General features: G+C 42.9%; 1 protein-coding gene across 7 annotated transcripts in view; it reads left to right on the top strand.

Moving 5' to 3' along the window:
* The window catches only part of DLG2 (discs large MAGUK scaffold protein 2), a 2359657-nt gene that overhangs the window by 619052 nt on the left and 1719911 nt on the right, over positions 1-20694 (top strand). Inside the window, exons 1-2 of one of the 7 annotated variants that reach the window (XM_082244458.1) lie at positions 15920-16054; positions 17947-18122. The exons of 3 other annotated variants lie outside the window; for them this stretch is intronic. Coding sequence is in view for 2 of the 4 variants with exons in the window: in XM_082244454.1 (XP_082100580.1) it covers positions 15935-16054 (120 nt within the window). In the remaining 2 variants the exon portion in view is untranslated. Of the gene's footprint in view, positions 1-15798; positions 16176-17946; positions 18123-20694 lie in introns of those variants that run through there. 3 more of the 7 variants (XM_082244454.1, XM_082244451.1, XM_082244459.1) reach the window with 3 other exon arrangements.

Here is a 20694-nt window from a genome sequence, read left to right on the forward strand (position 1 = left end):
AGCAGGCTGGCTAGCCATACGCAGAAAGTTAATCCATTCCCTTGTCTACGCCAAACAGCATGAATGGAGAAATCTCCACGGCTGGCTATTATATTCAGCAACCATGAGACCTGCAACTGCCAGAATACAGTGGCCCTGCTGAACAGTGACTGCATCAGATAGGATGCAGACACTTTTTGGCTGATCATTTTCTGCTTGGTTCATTTGACTTTTCATTCAATGTTTTTCGAGCTAAGTGGTGCTTGCAGGGCCATCCGTGACTCTAATTTCAGCCAATTCAACAATAATAGTTAAGAAAAAAAGGGTCTACTGCATATGTGTCACACACAAGGCCCACGGGCCAAATCCGACCCACCAGACCATTTCATGTGGCCCTCACACCTCTCCTGCAGCTGCTGCACCTCCTTGTCTCCACCCCCACTATGTCTCAGCAGTAGGCAGCAGAGAGAAGGACAGAACTTCTCTGTGTAACCACCTCTGCTCTCCCCTCACAGCAGTTGGCAGCAGAGAGGAGGACCTAGCTCCTCCTACAGATCCTGCAGCCTTTCCTGGTCTGGGCATTCAGCAGACTCCAGCAGCTGACTCCAGACCATGCAGTTACTGCTTCCCAGCTCTGCCCTCAGCTTCTTCCCATCAGCCACACAACAAAGTAAGGGGGTGCACTGTAATATAAGGGAGGGCGGGGGACCCTTCTGATGGTGGGGGGATCTTGATTTCTGATGTAAAGGGGGTGGGTTGCTCAAATTGAATGCAGAGGCAATTATATAATATGATATAAATATACATTTACATACACAACTGGCCCTTTGGGGGCAACCATAATGCTGATGCAGCCCACATTGAAATTGAGTTTGACACCTCTGGTTTACTGGCATGATCAACAGGAAATAAAACTATGTTACAAGGGAAATTCTGGAAAAAAAAAAAGGGTTGGTATTTTAGTATGTGTGACAGACACATTTGCCTAATTTATGCAATTTTATATTTTGCCCATAGTTCCACTTTTAGTGTATACCAATCATGGGCATCCGCAGAACTTTTTTCAGGGGGGGGGGCATAATTTTAAGGTCACCCATGCTCTGCCCCTTTTTGCCCCCATAGATCCCCCTTTTGAGCAGGCCAGGCCAGGGTCCCCCATAGATCCCACTTTAGAGCAGGCCAGGATCCCTATAGATCCCTCTTTAGTCTTACCCTTTCACCTATATTCCCCATGCTACCAGGTTTTCCTGCACCACAAGGTACACCAGGCTCTCCCTGCAAAGAATATATATACAGTATATTTAGCCAATATGACCCTCTTTAGAGCAGGCCAAGATCCCCATAGATCCCCTTTAGAGTAGGCCAGGTTCCCATAGATCCCCCTTTAGAGCAGGCCAAGCCAGGGTCCCCCAAAGATCACCTTTAGAGCAGGGTCCCCATAGATCCCCCTTTAGAGCAGGCCAGGCCAGGGTCCCCCATAGATCTCCCTTTAGAGCAGGGTCCCCAAAGATTCCCCTCTTAGAGCAGGCCAGGAAATTTCCAGGGGGGGGCACTTGCCCCCCTTTGCGGATGCCTATGCTACCAATCCATGGTTATACCTTGTCTTGATCTGTCAAATTTAGTAGAACATACCTACATTTCCCTATAACATGGGTCCTGTGTACATGTGTTCTGTACCACCACCAGCACACTTGAGATCGAGATCTTCCAACCAACAGGAATCAGCACTCCTTTTCATCTGTTTATGGCATCTTGCTTGGTACTCTGGGCCGTCATCCTATATGGAAGGCCCACATCTGACCATTGAGTAGTGGGATGGCACCTGGGAAGCCCTTGAGCCAATTCATAGTCTTTCAAAAGGAGAAACGCTGACTCATCCTCCTTACATTTCCGTTACCATTTTAAAATTCTATTTTCAATGACTTACTTTTCTTCATCTCTTGGTACTTGTCAGAAATTGCTCAATAAGCTCTGACATTTTTGATTATCTTGCAGTCTTTTTGGCCACAATCATCAGGTCGTACAGTACAACTTCTGCTTACAGTCACAAAATGATGGCTTAAAAAAGTTTCAACACTCAGAGTGGCAGCTTTAAATTAAACATGAGCAGCTAATCCGGGGCTGTGTAATATTTAGGTCAGCAAACTAAATTCTCTTGCAAGTCCAAGTTGAATTTTTAATGTAATTATGACTTAATTCCAGTGATAGTAAATCTGTAAAAAAAAAAAAAAGACACTGTTTAGAGCAGAGGAGATCAAACAGAAACATTTTAATTATTACTGTCAATGGCATTTTAACAGTCTGCTCTTTGTAAATGTGATTTGGAAATGAAAAAGTGTATAATAACTCATAATATATATGGCTCTTTATTTATGTTAAGTATTGTGCTCTAAAAAAATTGGCTGTGTCTCTTTGCTGTTTCTCAGATTGGCTTTTGGTGCTGGCCTTGCTTGCCTTGGCCTTGCCTAAACTCAGCCTGCCTTGACCTTGCTTTCATCACTGACTATGTTTCCCCTGCCCCGACACTGGTTGCTCTTGGCAATTATCATTTGTTATAATCCTGACTATGCTCCTGTCTTATCCTTTGGCGCCATCTATGCCTAAATTATTTCAACTTTACCAATATCTATGTATATATATTATTATAGACAACCTCAGGGGCAGACTGGCAACTTTCGGCCCAGGGGGCAAGTACACATCAGAGGCTCATGGTGCAGTGACTCAGTCCCCCTCCCATTTTCCCTCACCCCCCTCGCACTCTCCCAATCTTCCCCCTGACCCCCATTCCAAGCTGAAGTCCTGCTCCAGATACTCTCTACTTACTAGTTGAATCTGGGTTCCCGACCTGGCCAGCAGGGGGCGGTTGGGGGGAGCTGGGACAGCTCGGTTGGGGATGGCCGGGGCAGAAGAGTCTCCAGAGGGGCATGGAACCGGCCTCTGCTCATACACAGTTTACACCATCCATGCTGCAGGGGGGAAGCCTGCTCTCTGTCCTTGTCTTCAACCCGCACTCAATAGGTCAGCGGCGGGGACTTTTTACTTCTTTTCACCAGGAATCCTTAGGTATGTCTGTGACAGAAGCGGTGCAGCCTTTTTACAGGGCATAAGAGCGGCCCATGCCCCCTGGCCCAGCCCTCCCCTGGATACCTACTGGTTTACTATCAATGTTCTAATCATTAGATTACTGGTCCACAAACTAGCCATACCAAGCCCTGTGGAGGTACAGACACCCTGCCCATACATATCTACCAAGTTAAGAGGGACACTGATGTATACCGACATGCATATCCCAGATAGCAAACAATTGAGCTGCAAGTTTGAAAATGACTGGCTAAGCAATTTCTAGACTTGCCAGGCTTCATAGGTTTGTTGCACAATTGCAGTAAGTACGCATCTTAACTTTCTTTGCAAACATTCTGCAAATCTGCTGCAAGTTCTGGGTCAGTTATGTTTTGCAATAGTGATCCCATCACAGGAGTCATTGTGACCAGCAGAGCTCTTGCTGTAGACTTACCACTGCAACTTTGCTCTTGCTAGAGACTTGACGTGCAAATTTGCTACAAATTGCAAAAGTGTTAACTAGAACTTCCCCGAGGAATTTTTTATTCCTGGCCAATGGGCCTGTCAAGGTCTTGCACCTTGACACTAAGCACTTCTCCACTTCCCTTTCCCCACTTTTTATGTTTGTGTGTTGTTTTCTTTGTAGTTTGTCACTCTGCACTATCTCACTTTTTCACATGATTAGTAGGGTGTGGGTCCTCAGGCCTTCCTTGAACGTGTTGGGAGGGGGTGGATATGGCCTTCTGGCTTAGTTTGCTCTCTCTCATGGGGTCTCCCTTCGGGGGAGCCCCACCTAGTACTTGGGGTGGGCTGTTTTGGCAGTACTCCCAGAGATCAGGGTTTGCCTGGTTTCGGCCGGGTGAACCAGTGAGTACCTCAGTCCCTGTAAGGAGTCTTGTGCCCCGGGGGATCAAGGTAAGAGTCTGTCCTCCTAGAAGGTGGACCATTCGCACACCCTGTGCACTTTTTTGTGTCTCTCACTTTTGCGTGTGTGCACTTTTTTATGCACCGGGTGTTAATCTGAGTGTGTTCACACACCACGGGCTTAAAATAAAAATAAAAAAAAATAAACTAGAACTTCAAGTGCTCTGCAAGTGTACAACATGCCAGTGAAAATGTGTAGAACGTTATCAAGACCTACAACTCTACACTGCCACATATCTGTGGCAAGATATCCTTGCTATCTGGTATAAGGCATAAGGGGTGGCTGGTCATGGTGTAGAGCAGGGTTTCCCATCAGGGTTCCATAAAATCCTAGGGTTCCTCCAGAGGTTGCTAGGGATTTCTAGCTCTCAGGTAAGTAACCACTGGCACCAATGATCTTTTTATCCATCTGTAAACGGGGCATTTTTCTCAATGATCACAAATGTAAGGAGCATTCTTCACACTGACCATCACACTGATGTACTTTGAGCTGTAAAAATAATACTTATTAGCAGGGGTTCTCTGAGTCCAAAAACAAATATTTTAAGGGTTGCTTCAAGTTCAAAAGGTTGCGAAAGGCCGGTGTAGAGCATTGTTGTAGTGGTCATAAAGCTTGAACGTATGCTCATACCCTACAATACCTTTGTTTTATAGAAGCAGCCCTACCTTGTGAAAGTTGTAACAGTTTCAGTGTTACCAGTCAGGCATGTTGGAAGAAATCCCTCCAGTTAAGTGGTGTGATAACTAGACATGAGCCGAACACCCCCTTGTTCGGTTCGCAGCAGAACTCCCGACCAGGGGAAATGCTCCAACCTGAACAGCGATCCCTATTGAAGTCTAGAGGCGCCAAACTGGAAAAATCAATAGGCCCCTTTTGAAAGCTTATATGCAAGTAATTGGCAATAAAAGGGGTATGGGGGTCTGGATACTGCCCTGGGGGACATGTATTAATGCAAAACATTTTTTAAAAAGCAATCATTTTTTCAGGAGCAGTAATTTTATTGAGGCTTAAAGTGCAACAATAAAAATAAAAAAATCCTATAAATATAGTGTCAGGGGGTCCCCTTAGTTTGCCTGTAAAGTGGCGCATCTGTAGCATATATAGAGCGTTCTACAGCAAAACTGACATTTCCAAAGAAAAAAAACAAGTCAAAAACAAGTCAAATCCCATTTAAAAGGACTCGCGGTCACAATGACCAGCAGCTGGCTGTTGAAAAAATAAAGAAATCACCCCCCCTCCCCCGCCCTACCAGGCTCTAAAAAACAAAAGCAGCGTGGGGTTCCCCCAAGAATCCATACCAGACGCTTATCTGGGCATGCAGCCTGGCAGGTAAGGAAAGGGGGGGGGTGAGTGAGTGCTCCCTCCTCCTGAACCATACCAGGCCACATGCCCTCAACATGGGGGAGTGGGTGTTTTGGGGAAGGGGGCTCTGCCCCCCCCCACCCACCCCAAAGCACCTTGTTCCCATGTTGATGGAGACAAGGGCCTCATCCAAACAAGTCTGCAGGCAGGGGGTTTATCGGAATCTGGAAGCCCCGTTTAACAAAGTGGCCCCTAGATCCCACCCACCTATGTGAATGAGTATTGGATACATAGTAGCCCTACCCATTCACCAAAAAAAGTGAACAAAAATAAATAAAAACAGGAGACAAGTTTTCGCCAAATCCTTTATTAAAAAATAAAAAAATAGTGTCCCTTGCTGCAAACCCATAGTTAATTGCGCCGCCCACCAGACCTGAAAAAGAAAAAAAGCTCTGCCTTCTGGGATGGCTGCCCACGGAATGCCTCCTCTGCGCTTTGACAGTTCTTATATAGGTAAGGTTGGGGCCACCTGGCAATGTCACCTGGTGTCCCCGCCCTCCTTGTAACGTCATGGACCAGTGCATGCTGAGCTCGCCCCCCCCCTTTTTTGACCTGCCAGGCTGCATGCCCGGATAAGAGTCTGGTATGGATTTTAATTTTGGTGTGGGGCTCAGTACATTGCAGGGTGTCTGGCAGGGCGAACACCCTGCAAATTGGGATGTTGGCGAATGGCCAAACAGAGAAATGTTCGGCCCAAACTCATGCTTCGACCGAACCGTTCCCCCAACACTAGTGATAACCTATCCAACGCCAGGATTTATCCCACTCTGGGACTAAGGTACTGCTAAGTCCTCTTCTCTTTGACCCCCATTGGTTTAACTTAAAAATAGCTTTGAAAAGTTATTCTTCAGTCCTAATATCCAAAGTTTTTGGATACTTTGCGTTTTTTACTAAAGTGCTGCACTTTCTGATTTAGCGGGATGAAATCATCACTATATGCCACAGAAGAGAGAATAATTCTTTGATCCTATCTCATATTCATCTTACTATTTCAAAAAGATGAAGATTGATGGTAACATCATTTGTTTACAAGAGAGTAGTTAAAGCAGTAGTAAAGTTTCAAAGAAAGAAAAAAAAAATCCCCCCCTGCAGGTAATGGCATAATGTGCTAGTGTGCATTGCTTACTAGCACATTATGAGAGACTTACCTTAAATTGAAGCCTTATAGCAGTGCACTCACTGCTGACAGGAATTCCATTTTACCCCGGTTTTCTCTCCGGGTTTGCGGACTTCACATGTGCACCGGAGCTATGGTCACGGCACAGCACTCTAAAGGGATTACATGCCGCCCCTTCAAAGCTCAGTGCTCATGCGTCGATGATTTCACCGGATGCAGAAGTAGTGAACAGGGGAGGATGGAGGCAGGGGGGAAATTGCCCCCAGGGCCACTCTGATGCCCCGTAAAAAGGCTGCACTGCTTCTGCCACTGACATGCCTAAAGGATTCCTGGTGAAAAGAAGTAAAAAGTCCCCACTGCTGACCTACTGGGTGCAGAGCGCAGGCCTCCCCCCTAACCTGGATGGTTTAAACTTTGTCTGAGCTGAGGCCCCACTGAAGTCTCTCCTCCCCTGGCAAGCCACGACTGAGCTATCCCAGCTCCACCCTGGTGGCCAGGTCAGGAACCTGGAAATTGGCCAGTGAGTAGAGAGTACCTGGAGCTTCAGCCTGGAATTGGGATCAGGAGGAGGCCAGGAAGAGGGAGAGTGGGAAGAGGCACCATGGGCCTCTGGTTTGTACTTGCCCCCTGGGCTGAAAGTTGACAATCAGCCCCTGGTAGTGAATACCTCCTAAACGGTGCATGTTTAGGAGATACTCCTTGTACCTAGACTTAAGATTTATTATGAGGTTACCTGTAGGTACAAATGAGCAAGCGGCATTTACTACTGCTTTAATACAATTAAGAAATAAACTTTTCAGGCCATTTATCACTAATATCACTGACAATGTACCCTATTCATTTGTTAGAGAGTAAAGACCAGTGACATCACTGAGAATGTAGACTAGAAGAAATGGGTGGGTGATTGTTCTTACTGCCAACATCCCTAGCTTAACTGAAATAAACATACAAAACCCCCTTTATGGGACTTTTAAAGCATATATGACAATCATGTCTAGTTCAATAAAAGGCTAGTGTGTCAAATTTATTGCAAAAGATCCACAGAGTATAGAAATACACACACAAAATACTGTATGAATGTTATTGCATAAACACGGCTAAAAGTCTTTAAACCCCATGTGTCCATATAAAACAATTTTTGCAGTATGCCTGTTGTGGTTGAATTTTTGTAGAGACATTGGGACAAAACCAAACGTGTTTTGAAAAAAACTCCTTTAGGGGATAAAACTGGGGTATGCCATGTATACCAACAATAACAAATAATGTTTGAATATAGATGGTTGCAAGAATAGGGCTGCCAACACACTGCTTGTCCACCTGGATCCGGATGAGGATACATCCCAGGGGCCAACACACATCCACTGGGCTGCCATATGTAAGACAGAGCAGCCACTCATCTAGATGTCAGCCATGGGTGGCTGCTATGTCTTACACATGGCAGCCCCAGTAGATGTGTGTTGACCCCTGGGATGTATCCTCATCCGGGTCCGTGTGGACGAGCAGTGTGTTGGCACTGGCAGCCCTATTCTTGCAACCATCTATACACAACCATTATTTGGTATTATTGAGCTATTATACACGGCTTACCCCTGCTTTATCCCCTGAAGGAGTTTTTCCAAAACACGTTGGGTTTTTTTTTGTCCTAATATCTTTACAAATATTCAAGCCAGGACAGGCATACTACAAAAATGTTTTTATATACTATGAACTATAGGGGTTTGTAGACTTTTAGCCGTGTTTATGTAATAACATTCATACAGTATTTTGTGTGCGTATTTTTATACTCTGTGGACTGTTTGCAATAAATTTGGTACACTAGTCTTTTATTGAAATACACATGACTGTTATGTCTGCCATAAAAGTTCCAAAAAAGGGGTTTTGTATGTTTGTTTGAGAATGTAGACGATCCATTTGCTAGAGACCATGGCATGATTAGGAAGGAATGCAAGCTATCAATTTGTGAGACCATTGACATGACCAGTAATGCAGTCTATCCATTCACAAGAAACGAGTGACAAATAGTAACCTTTTACATATACATCCGATCGCGCTCCTCTTTTGTTCTGGAGGGTGTACCGGGTACCTTTTCCGAGAACAGCGTGCACACAATCCTGTGATCCCATTGTGATTGAACACAGCAGATCACAGACAAAAGGTTCAGAGCCAATGGAAGTGGACCAGTCACAGCATTTAGAGACAGTAAACACAAGCTGCAGTCTGCATCCATGTTTCACTAACTGGCGGCTGATCACTTTTTGTGAGAGGAAAGAAAACCTCCTGACCACCAGCCAGCAGCCCAGCACCTGTTAAAAATCAAATACAGTGCCAACAATATATAAAAACCCACCCCTCCAACTGTCATTCACCCCACTCCTGTATATGTCAACCACATCCTATCTATAATCTGACCTGTATATTAACCCTTCACCTATTGGGCACATCAACCCTTTTATCTCCATCCTTCCACTGTATGTGTCCTGTACTGTATTAACTCCTTCCCCTCCTCCTCCCTCTGTGTATGACCTGCATATTTAATGTATTTAGTGCACATGTTTAAACCCCTTCCAATAAAAGCATGTAGCTTATTTCCAAAAATCAGTGGCAAAAATCAACTAACTTTGAGGTGTCTACTTAAAAAAGGGGGAATTGTTGGACTTTTGTACAGTTTTGACTTTTTTATGATATATAACATAAAGGGAAGCATTTTTAAAAATAAACCTCTATCTTTTATATCGCCGGAGATTCTGCGAGCAGACTCCCTGACTCGGTCTGACATAACACAGGACCTTGACAGCCGCAGTGAGGGGGCCATTCGGGAGATCATAGCAGAATTTTTCCACGAAACAGGGCCTGCAGGAAATGGCCACCTCTATTGTAAATGTACTCTCCAGGGATCTACATGACATCCGCAAGCAAGTAGACACTATTGAGGAGAAAGTGACAGACCTTGAGGCAGGTTACACCTCTACAGACACTCAACTATCTGTCCTAGAGGCTGACTAACAGGCACTCTGCCACCATTTTATTGATATCCAGTTGCGGATAGACAATGGCGAAAACCTTAATTGGTGAAACAATTTGCGCCTTAGAGGGATTCCAGAGGCCACCGTGGGCCCAGACCTGCGCACCACAGTGGTGGCAATCCTCAAACAATAACTGGGGAAGCCAACTACAGCTGAACTGGAACAGGACTGCGTCCATAGGGTGCCAGGCCCTCGCACATCCTTATTATCTCAGGAGGCATTTGGGCCTGCTGCTCCCCCACGTGAAGTCATTTGTAGGGTCCATTTCTTCACATAAAGGAAGAGATCCTACGCCAAGCTTGGGTCAAATGCCCTATTGACTTTGACAGGGCTCCTATCTGAGTTTACCCAGATGTATCCAGGCACACTCGGGCCATGGGGGGGATGCTACACCCACTGCTTGAGATCATACGTGAAGTTGATGTGGTCTATCGCTGGGGCCATCCCTTCTTATGGTGAAGAAACAGGGGACTGAGTTCTACTTGTCTTCTCCTGAACAGTTGCCTGCCTTATTCAGTTATATCAATAAACCTGTCATAGCAGTCCCCAACTGGTTTGACTTTCTGCTATGCCCAGAGACCTTCACCTTGTCTGCAGCAAGACCGCAGCGGATTTGCCGCAATTGCTCTCGAGCCTCTAGTTGGGAGCCTCACAGATCCACGCCGGCTAAGTCAGAATACTGACTCAACAAGGTTTACCTCCTGTAAAATCTGCCATGTTTGACTTAGCCTCATTACCATTCATTATTTTGCAGCTATCCTGGCCCTGTCCACTCTGTCATTGATATTGTTGCCTTTATATGCCTTTCTTGTTTGTCATTATTACGTTAGTCTCATTTATTGTTACACACGACACCCTTGGGCCCCTTTCTAAAGAGGAGAAGAGGGCAAGGGGGCTTAGCTGGTGCCTATAGACATAGAATTTGTTTGACTGGTGCCTTGGAGGCACCTAGCTATTCATTTCCGCCCCTCTGTATCTGCCTTTTGGCTCTAGGGTGTCAGGGACTTGACTCTTCTTTTTTTTTTAAATGTTAGATATGTCCTTGCCCGGCAACTCATGACGCGCCGTAAAGGTTTTTTCCTATTGGCGGCCATGGAGTTCACAATTAACGTTGCCCGGCAACCAGGAAGTATAACACTGGGCGGACCTGACGTGACCATACGCTGCTCCTGATGACGTCATTGATGACGAAACGCGTAGAGCGTGGTTACGTCAGTTCCGCTTCCTGTTGACTGAGACGCACATCCGGCCGGTGGAACGCACCGCGTCCCGGAACTACCGCTACACGAGGGTGTTGCGGTCCCTAGGACATACGTGCACTTTTTCTCTTTTAATGAATGTGAGTATTGTAATTTTATGTGAATAAAGCACCTTTTCATTGCAATACTTCACTATTGGAGCCCCTTTTTTCTTTCCTCATCCGGATCTCTCAAACCTATATTGGAGTACTTAAAGAGGAGGTATTTCCCATTAATTTTCCCCTGGAGAAAAATACAGTATATGAAGTCGGGATTAAGTGGATTACTAGCCAGCCTTCGGAGGGACCTCTGAGAGTCACCCCAAACGCTGATTACCCCTGTGGGGGTACCACCATCTGGTGAGTGCGGGAGTAATAGGAGGGAAGCACTTATTCCTGTATTGAGCACCCCCATCATTCTGGAACTCCTGGAATCCATTTTTTTCCTGTTAAATCTCTGCTTCGTTTTACATCTTGGGACTTAATTATATTTGTAGCACCAGTTAATTTTGGCTATTTATATGGACAATTTTTCTATATATTCTTTTTACATTTATTTATTTATTTATGTTATTTAAATTGCTGGGACACTATTTATGAATTGATTTTGTGTACAAATTTATACATAGCTATATATTGCTTGGCTCACTAGCACAATTTACATTTGATTAATTAGCACTTTAATTATTTATTGAGGTTATCTAATATACCACTTTATTTATTGATTTAATGTATTTTGTATGAAATCATATTTATACCTTTAGGATCACACACTGAATGGATTCTTTATAATTTATTATTTACATCTTAATATTCATATTTACACACCTATCACGATAATATATATATTTTTTACTAATTTCTTTTAGACATATTTACACTTTTTAAGGATTCACCACATTAAGTTTCACATATCTGGATTTTTTTATTCACTTTTATCATCAGTGCACTTATAAGACATATTTATATTTCCTATTTATTAGCCTGACAGCGCCATTTTACCTCCCTTTACCCCACATTGACTCTTCTGACCTGTTTCCTGTGCTCCGAGCCTGGGGTTGCCACGGCTGACATGGATCAGATGGTGTCTGTGTTGGGGGCAACTGATGACCATACAAGTTGACCTGTTACTTGTGGACGGTCCCGCTTCTCCCCTATTTTCTGAGAGTGCTGAGCCAGACCTTGTTGTTGGACCAGCGATCATCCGCTTTTGGTGCCATGGGAGCCATTGATTTTTTAGTTTATAGTCATTTTGTGTCTTGGCTGTCAATGGCTGGGATGATGGCCTCTTTGGTGGGGTTATGGGATCTGTCCTGCCCTATACTTATATTGGGCTTAAGTTCTTGTTATTTGGGGGCATACATATGTTGTACCTGACTGGTATTGGCCGGACAGTCAAACTCTGCTGTCTTGGTGCTGCTGGGCTGAATGAAGTGAACGAGCAATTTCCCGTCCCCCCTTACCCTTTTTTTTTTCTCCCTGATTGTTTAAGGCCACATCCAGCCCCCCCCCCCTCCCGCTGCCTTCCATGGCTCGCCCGGGTCTCCCGTCCCACCGGGAGACCCGGACATCCTACCTGCACGGCCGCCAAAGACTGCATTCGGCTCTGATCGGGTCTCCATGTAAAAACCCGGAAGTGATGTTATGACATCACTTACGGGTACTCGGCGCTAAATTAAAAAAACTGACAGCATTCAAAACAGTCAAACTTGGCGTGCCGAGGAGGGGTTTGGGGTCTTTTAGACTCCCAGATCCCTCCAAAAGGAGTACCTGTAAAGAAAAAAAAATGTTTTTAATTGTCCGAAAATATCGGCCAATTTTGGCCGAAACCGATATCCGATGACCAAAATATCGGTATCGGCATTAAAAAATGATATTGGTTGATCACTAGTCTTAATGTTCCAGAGATTCACGCTCATGGTTGCTTGCCAATTTGCAGAAAAGTAAAACTCAAGTCGCCTTTCTACAAGAAACACACTTCAGAAGTGATAATATTCCTAAATTAACAAATAGAGACTTCCCACTAGTGTATCACAGTCCCTCACCCATTACAAAATCCAAAAGGGTCAGCATTCTGGTTGCCAAGTCAGTGCCAGAACCATTTTATAAAGACGAGTGACATTTCATAAAGACTAATGACATTGATTACTCTATTAATGTGTCCATTAATGTGCTTGAGGTCAGACAATCAGTCTATTAATGTGCTTGAGGTCAGTGACATTATTGAGATTGCAACCTATCCCTACATTATAGACAAGTAACTTTACAAGAAAATTAAGCCTATCACTTCAATGGAGACCAGTGACATCACTAAGAATGCAGCCTATCCCTTCACTAGAGACCAGTGAGTTCACTATGAATGCAGCCTATCCCTTCACTAGAGACCAGTGACATCACTAAGAATGCAGCCTATTTCTTCACTAGAGACCAGGGACATCACTAAGAATGCAGCCTATTTCTTCACTGAGAATTCAGCCTATTCATTTGCTTGAGGTTGGTGACATCACTGACCATGCAGCCTATTCCTTCACTAGAGACCAGTGACTTCAGAGACCAGTGATATCATTGAGAAATAGGTCTATTCGTTTGCTTTAGGTTGTGACATTATTGACAATGCAACCTATCCAATCATTGGAAGCCAGTGACATCACTAAGGAAGCAGCCTATCCCTTTACTAGAGACCAGTGACATCACTGAGAACGCAGCCTATCCCTTCACCAGAGATCAGTGACACCACTGAGAATGCAGCCTATCCCTTCACTAGAGACCAGGGACATCACTGAGAGTGTAGCCTATCCATTCACTAGAGACCAGTGACATCACTACAAATGCAGCCTATCCCTTCACTAGAGACCAGTGACCTCACTAAGAATGCAGCCTATTTTTTCACTAGAGACCAGTGGCATCAGAGACCAGGGACATCATTAGGAATTCAGCCTATTCATTTGCTTGAGGTTGGTGACATCACTGACAATGCAGCCTATTCCTTCACTAGAGACCAGTGACATCATTGAGAATTAAATCTATTTGTTTACTTGAGGTTGTGACATTATTGACAATGCAACCTATCCAATCATTGGAAACCAGTGACATCAGTAAGAAAGTAGCCTATCCCTTTATTAGAGACCAATGACATCACTGCAAATGCAGCCTATCCCTTTACTAGAGACCAGTGACATCACTGAGACTGCAACCTATCCATTCACTAGAGACCAGTGACATCCCTGAGAATGCAGCCTATCCCTTCACTAGTTACCAGTGAAATCACTGAGAATGCAGCCTATCCATTCACTAGAGACCAATGACATCACTGAGAATGCAATCTATCCCTTTACTAGAGACCAGTGACATCACTGAGACTGCAGCCCATCCCTTCACTAGAGACCAGTGACATCACTGAGAATGCAGCCTATCCATTCACTAGAGACCAGTGACATCACTGAGAATGCAGCCTATCCCTTCACTAGAGACCAGTGACATCGCTGAGAATGCAGCCTATCAATTCACTAGAGACCAGTGACATCGCTGAGAATGCAGCCTATCCATTCACTAGAGACCAGGCAGTGAAATCACTGAGAATGCAGCATATCCATTCACTAGAGACCAGTGACATCACTGAGAATGCAGCCAATCCATTCACTAGAGACCAGGCAGTGAAATCACTGAGAATGCAGCATATCCATTCACTAGAGACCATTGACATCACTGAGAATGCAGCTTATGCTACATTAGAGACAAGTGACTTCCCTAAAAATGCAACTTATCCTTTTACTAGAGACCAATGACATCACTGAGTATGCAGCCTATCCCTTTACTAGAGACCAGTGACATCAGAGAATGCAGCCTATCCCTTCAATAGAGACCAGTGACATCACAGAAAATGCAGACTATCCCATCATTAGAGACCAGTGAAATCACTGAGAATGCAACCTATCCATTCACTAGAGACCAGTGACATCACTAAGAATGCAGCCTATCCCTTCACTAGAGACCAGTGACATCACTGAGAATGCAGCCAATCCATTCACTAGAGACCAGTGACATCAGTAAGAATGCAGCCTATTTCTTCATCAGAGACCAGTGATATCATTGAGAATTCAGTCTATTAATTTGCTTGAGGTTGGTGAACTCACTGAGAATGCAGCCTATCCGTTCACTGGAGACCAGTGACACCACTGTTACCATCTCCACATTTGCAATCATATTTACTAGAGCCTTTACTATCAATATTCTTGGTTTCCAATGATGTCACTTCTTTTAAATAAGTTAATATGCTACATTCTCATGAATATCAGCTCCCAGAGTGAACTGCTTCATTTCACATGTTATGGAATATGGATTCAATTACTTTTCTTGGTACTACCAAGACTTTCTAAAGCAGTTTAGAAGATGCCAATTATTTCTTGTAAAATAAGCAGAGGGAAAAAAAGTCTTGCTTTATCAATAATAACCTGTCATTGTCAAGCTTTCTTTTACATGACCATGATTAACAATTGCAGAAAGTAGGTCTCCAAAAGAACATTGAACCTTCCTAATTCATCTCAGCATAATATATTCTCTATTAGATTAACAAAAGCTTCTCCTGAATTTAGAGGATCTTTTCTAGGAGCTGAATGAAGGGGGGGGGGGGGGTGAAGTGTAACTGAGATGCCTTGTACAAATTGCGGCTGGATAACGATCAGCTGCTCTTAAGCAAGCGACCTATGTCACTAAGAAAGACTCGTTGCCTGTGAAACTCCTCGCTAACTAGGGGTTGCCACTTTAAGAGCAGCGAAAGGAAAAAATAGTACAGTGTCTTCACTATCTCTCCGAAGAGAAAGAGAAAGAAATGGTTGATTCTTTAATTTTCTTCATGCAAAATTAATTCAATTTGTGAAATATTAAACAGAGAAACATCAAAGCAAATCACTATTACAAGACTGGTTACATTTCAATTTCTCACCTTAATGATTTGATTTAGCTCCCTCCCTTTCCATCCCCCTTAGTTTGATTCTAGAAAAAAAATTAGACTGAAAAAAACATCTCAAGTTGTGTGGCTGATTTTTTTTTTCCCTAAATGAAATTTATGGGCAAAATAAATCAATGGAGAGAGAGATTTGACTCTTTAATGGAGTGCCTTTAAGACATAGCTCTCCCTCTTTCCCTCTCGCTTCTTTTTTTTTTTAAGTCAGAAAAGCAGAGATCAATGCAATATCAAACTCACAGCAATACAGAGCGTTCCCAGGCAGCTCATGCTGGGGATTGAGCTTCGATGCTTCGTGCTGCAAAAAGAAGCTGATTTTGGGTCCATATGTTCCTTATTCACTGCAATGTTTTTTGCATGTTATTGTGCACTGAGGACTAACGTCAAGGTAAGAGCTCGCAAGATCCTGTCTCTTCCTCGTACGTGTGAAAACCCATCGGCAAAAAGATGTCTCCTTTGCTCAAATGAGCACTTTGCAATAGCGAGCCAGACTAAATCTTCTATTACAGGTGGTTGTGACGGCTTTTTTTTTTTAATTGTTACTCAACTGCATGCTCAGCTCGTGTTGTGTTATCAACCTTTAGCATCAACGGACCTCTGCCAAGTAGAGACGAATGCATGGACCGTATTGATTGTGAATATTGCAGTCCTAATTAGGCCATGACAAATAAGATGCTTCAGTGCTTGCATGCAAGGCTTTTAAAAGATTAATTTCTAAATCTAGCTGTTTGTGTTCAGTACAGTATGCATATTGCATTTTATGGTTTCCAAGGAAATGGGAAGATAGGACATAGATGGATGAAGTATTTAGTTTAGGATGAAGAACGATGAAGGTCTTCATATTTAGTTTAGCCGGTTTGTGGATTGTACATGCTGCAGAGGATTTTATGAATGCAGCCAAGTTGTAGCAGAAAAATGCCTGTTTAGTTGATGGCATGGTGATAGAGGCTGACTTAGTTGACTTGGAAGAGGTGACGCGTTGGCTGAGAAGGTGAAACTTGGGATGTTACTTGTTTGACACTCATTTGCCTTTTATGCCCAGAGATATGAGTGTGTACTGCTTGCTTAGAGTGAATTACGTTTGTATGTCTTGTATCTGTGCACAGGGTGACTTCAATGACACTTGTGAAAACTTTTACTAACTGATAAAACTTTTCATTGGTTTTGCCACATCTTAGGAAGTAATGGAGTGATAGGAAGTGATGAAAGGGGGATTCGGAGAAAATGGGGGGGGGGTATGGGTAGTTTAGACCAAGTAGATAAGCCTGACAACCCCCTAGATTTGTTCCTGGGGGGAAGATCTCCCGGGGTTTTTGCATTTAGATGCAGGGTGTCTCCACCTCTCATGCCACCTCTTGCCTCCTCCCGGGGGAAGAATCTGGGAACTTCAATATATTTGGAAACTACGATAAGGTTCTAGGAGATACCTTTTAAATATTTGTAGGGTATTGTATTTATGTTATGCTGTGTCTGAGATTTAACTTTTTTTTTTTGGAATTTATGATGTATTTTATGGTGAAGTATTGTGTTTTATAACGCTTTGGTAAATGAATAAAAAGAATTCAAACACAAAAACTTTTCATTGGATAGGCTGTGGTTTCATTAATTGATTTATTTAGAGTGGAGAGCCTTATTTGCTTTGGATGTAAGTTTTCAAGCCAAGTCCATATATTTATAGACAGAATATATAACATACTTATTTTTATTATTTGTAATAATAATATTAATCATTATTATTATTATTTTATATATTTATCTAATTTATTCAGTCAACAGCATTTGTGAGGTCCTCTGACTCATGCAGTAGATTCAAATAAAAAAATATTATTTTATAAAATGATTCTTGCCTTATAAGAAGACATTTATGTTAGATTAGTATGAATTTATAACTATTAAAGTACACATTATGATAATTTGATATGAGTATTACATTTTATAATTTAATATGAGTATTAAATATTAAGTATTACACGAAGCAGCTAAAATTGCAGAATATCAGAAATATTATTAAAAAATATAAAATACTGTAATTCCGTACAAGATATTTAGACAGTGTCAGTAGGAGAGTGCTGTGATTTCTAATTACCTAGAGAAACCAACCAGATTTCAGCTTTTATGAGTTTAGAATAATCACTCTGATTGGTTGAGGTACTATAATTAAAACATAGCTCTTTATCTTATTTCTTATCATATTCAAATATCTTATAATATTTGGGGTAACAGTGTACGTGTGTCATTTTACATGTGTATTTAAAGTAGAACTTTACATTTTTATTTCAGGTTCAGATAGAGTGGAGAATGGTTATATTCTGCAGTACATTTCACTAGTTTTACCTTGGGATGTCTGTGGCTGGATTTCTGTCATCCCACTACTACCACATCTTTCACTGCAATGTGCTGAGCCTTTCTAAGCAACAGAGACAGAAGGAGGGAGGTGGTGACAGAGCTCTGTACTTGTAAGCTGGAACGTCTGTATTTGCCAAATGGGCTCCCAAGGGGGCTGGAAACTAAAGAGAGAACTTCTAGGAGCTTTGTTCTTGTGTTGCTTTTACAATTCCCCTTATTGACACCAATGGCAGGGCACTATAGCTCCCACTGACACCAATGATAGGCCACTATTCCACCCTCCGACACAAATGATATGATAAAGAACAATTTATTCCACTGATACAAACAATGATGCATAATTCCTCACATTGAATCCCAAGGATGAACAAAATTCCTTCCACTGTCACCAATAATGGGGCACTATTCCTCCTATTGATACCAATAATAGGACACTATTCCTCCTACTGACACCAATGATGGGAGCCTATTTCTCCCTCTGACACAAATGATGAAGGACTATTTATTCCACTGACATAAAGAATGGTGCATAATTCCTCTCAATAACCCCTCGAGGATGGGCACAATTCCTTCCATTGTCATCAATAATAGGGCACTATTATCCCTACTGATACCAATGATGGTACACTATTCCTCCTACAGACACCAACATTGGGGCGTTGGTTCTCCTCCCACTATCCACAAGTGCTAGGTTGTTTTTGTACACCTACTGACCACGAACCCTAAAGCATTGTTAGCTCCCACAGACGACTGACGCCTTTGAGATTTTTTACTTCTATTGGCCACAATCAGCCCCCCCTAAAGTCTGAAGAACATTAAATTGGCTCTTTGTTTATAAAGTTTGGGGAGCCCTGCTTTTTTTTTTTTTTTTTCAAGAAAATTTATTGCGTATTAAAGTATGAAAAAGGACAATCAACTGGTTTATGTTTTGCGGACGCAGCCACCGTATTGTAAAAAGGTACATCTAAGAAACTTAACCATAACAAATGATAGACATAATAAGGTCAAACTTGTTGTCTGGTATAAAAGTTGTTAGGTGACCTTGATTATGGCCAGACTTACTTTTAGGTCATAGGGAGATGTTCCCTCAATGGTGAGGTGGTTGTTGCAGGAGTAGGGTTGAGTAATAACCAGTTGTATTGTAGTAGTCACTAGGATAACTAGGTTTTCTGGAGGATGTGGGTAAAAAAGTAAATGAGCAGAAGAATATATGTTGTATAGGTCTATGAAGCCTGAGCTGGAGTTGTATCCTAGTCGGGATATTCTTGTATCTGGAAATTGTGTGAGGTTATAGGGGGTTGAGAGAGAGAGGGACTGGAGCATGATAGGGAGAGGAGGGGACGGGTGGGGGAACATGTGGGAGGGAGGGTGGTGGGGGGAGTGAAAGTTAAACTAGGGGTGTATATAAAGAAGGGGTTGAGGGTGGAAAGAGGATAAAGAGGGAAGGGGAATATCAACTCATAGAAGGTGTAGAAGATATAGGCGTAACCATCCTCTTCCCACATACAGTGTCTTTTCTTAGGAGGCGGCGTAAGTATTTTATGTGACACGGGAAAATTGCTCGGATTCTATGAATTCAAAGCCAAGAAGCCTGGGGAGCCCTGCTTTAACCTCTTCTTGGCAAAAGTATAACAGATCCCGGGGTTCTGAGAACCCACATATAAGCTAGGGGTGCCACTTCAGGCCACTGTCAGTTCACATCCATTAACATCCGCTGGGAGTGCAGGCTAGGAAAGAGCTTGTCTCAGTTTGGTAGATACAAGAAGGGGAAAGAAATCAATCCAAGTGCTGACCATCTAGCAAAACCCATTGGTAACATATCGTAGTTTTGCCCCGCCCACGGTGCTTAGTCATGGAGGTAGAGATTCCACAGGCAGAGGAGTTACTGGGTTTCACCATTGCATTTTATGTAACAAACCTGCGCAGTTCCAACTGATCATATGATGGATTTGCTTCTCCTGCTTGCTAAGCCCTCATATTAATTCTGTAATGTGATGGGTAGACTCACTGGCCAATTTGGGAGACTTTGGACACTGGATGGCTTCAGAGCCAAGTTTAACTTTTACAAGAAATGTGAACATTTGCTTTTAACATCACCTATTGATCTGCAATACCCCTGGCAATGATACGTGTAGTGCACTGGGAGTATCTTCATCATATGTTGAGCTTTGATTGCCCACTTTTGACCATATAGGTTTACCATAAGGAGAACTCACAGACCACAACAGCTGCCTACAGCAAGGAGACGCTTACCTTTTTACTGTTATTTGCAAATTCATAGTGGTTGGTCAAGACCACTTTAACGCTTTGCCATGATTTATTTAACACATTGACGCTCTGTAATCTATAAATAACTGCAAATCGGAGAATTCGGCATGCAAAGAAGCTGTTTGAGGAGAAATACTTGTATGTGATTCACACCTCCGCTGCTGATAGCACATGAACTTATCCTCCCTCTTCCCTCCTTGTTTAGCAGTATGTGTCAGTGTACTCAATGTCTGGCTGTCTTCTGCTCAGCCTCCAGGGTGCAAGACCGTTTATGCAATGTTAGTTCTATGACTTCCTCCATATCCATCTTACTGCATTATGCAAAAGGCACACGGGCAACTGTTTCATGTGTATTTGATTTAAAAAAAAATGCATAAATATCTAATTGTAGTGTGTGATGTCTGCATGCAAAAA

The sequence above is a fragment of the Pelophylax lessonae genome, assembly GCF_965119305.1.
Source record: "Pelophylax lessonae genome assembly, chromosome: 2".
Taxonomy (NCBI): Eukaryota; Metazoa; Chordata; class Amphibia; order Anura; family Ranidae; genus Pelophylax; species Pelophylax lessonae.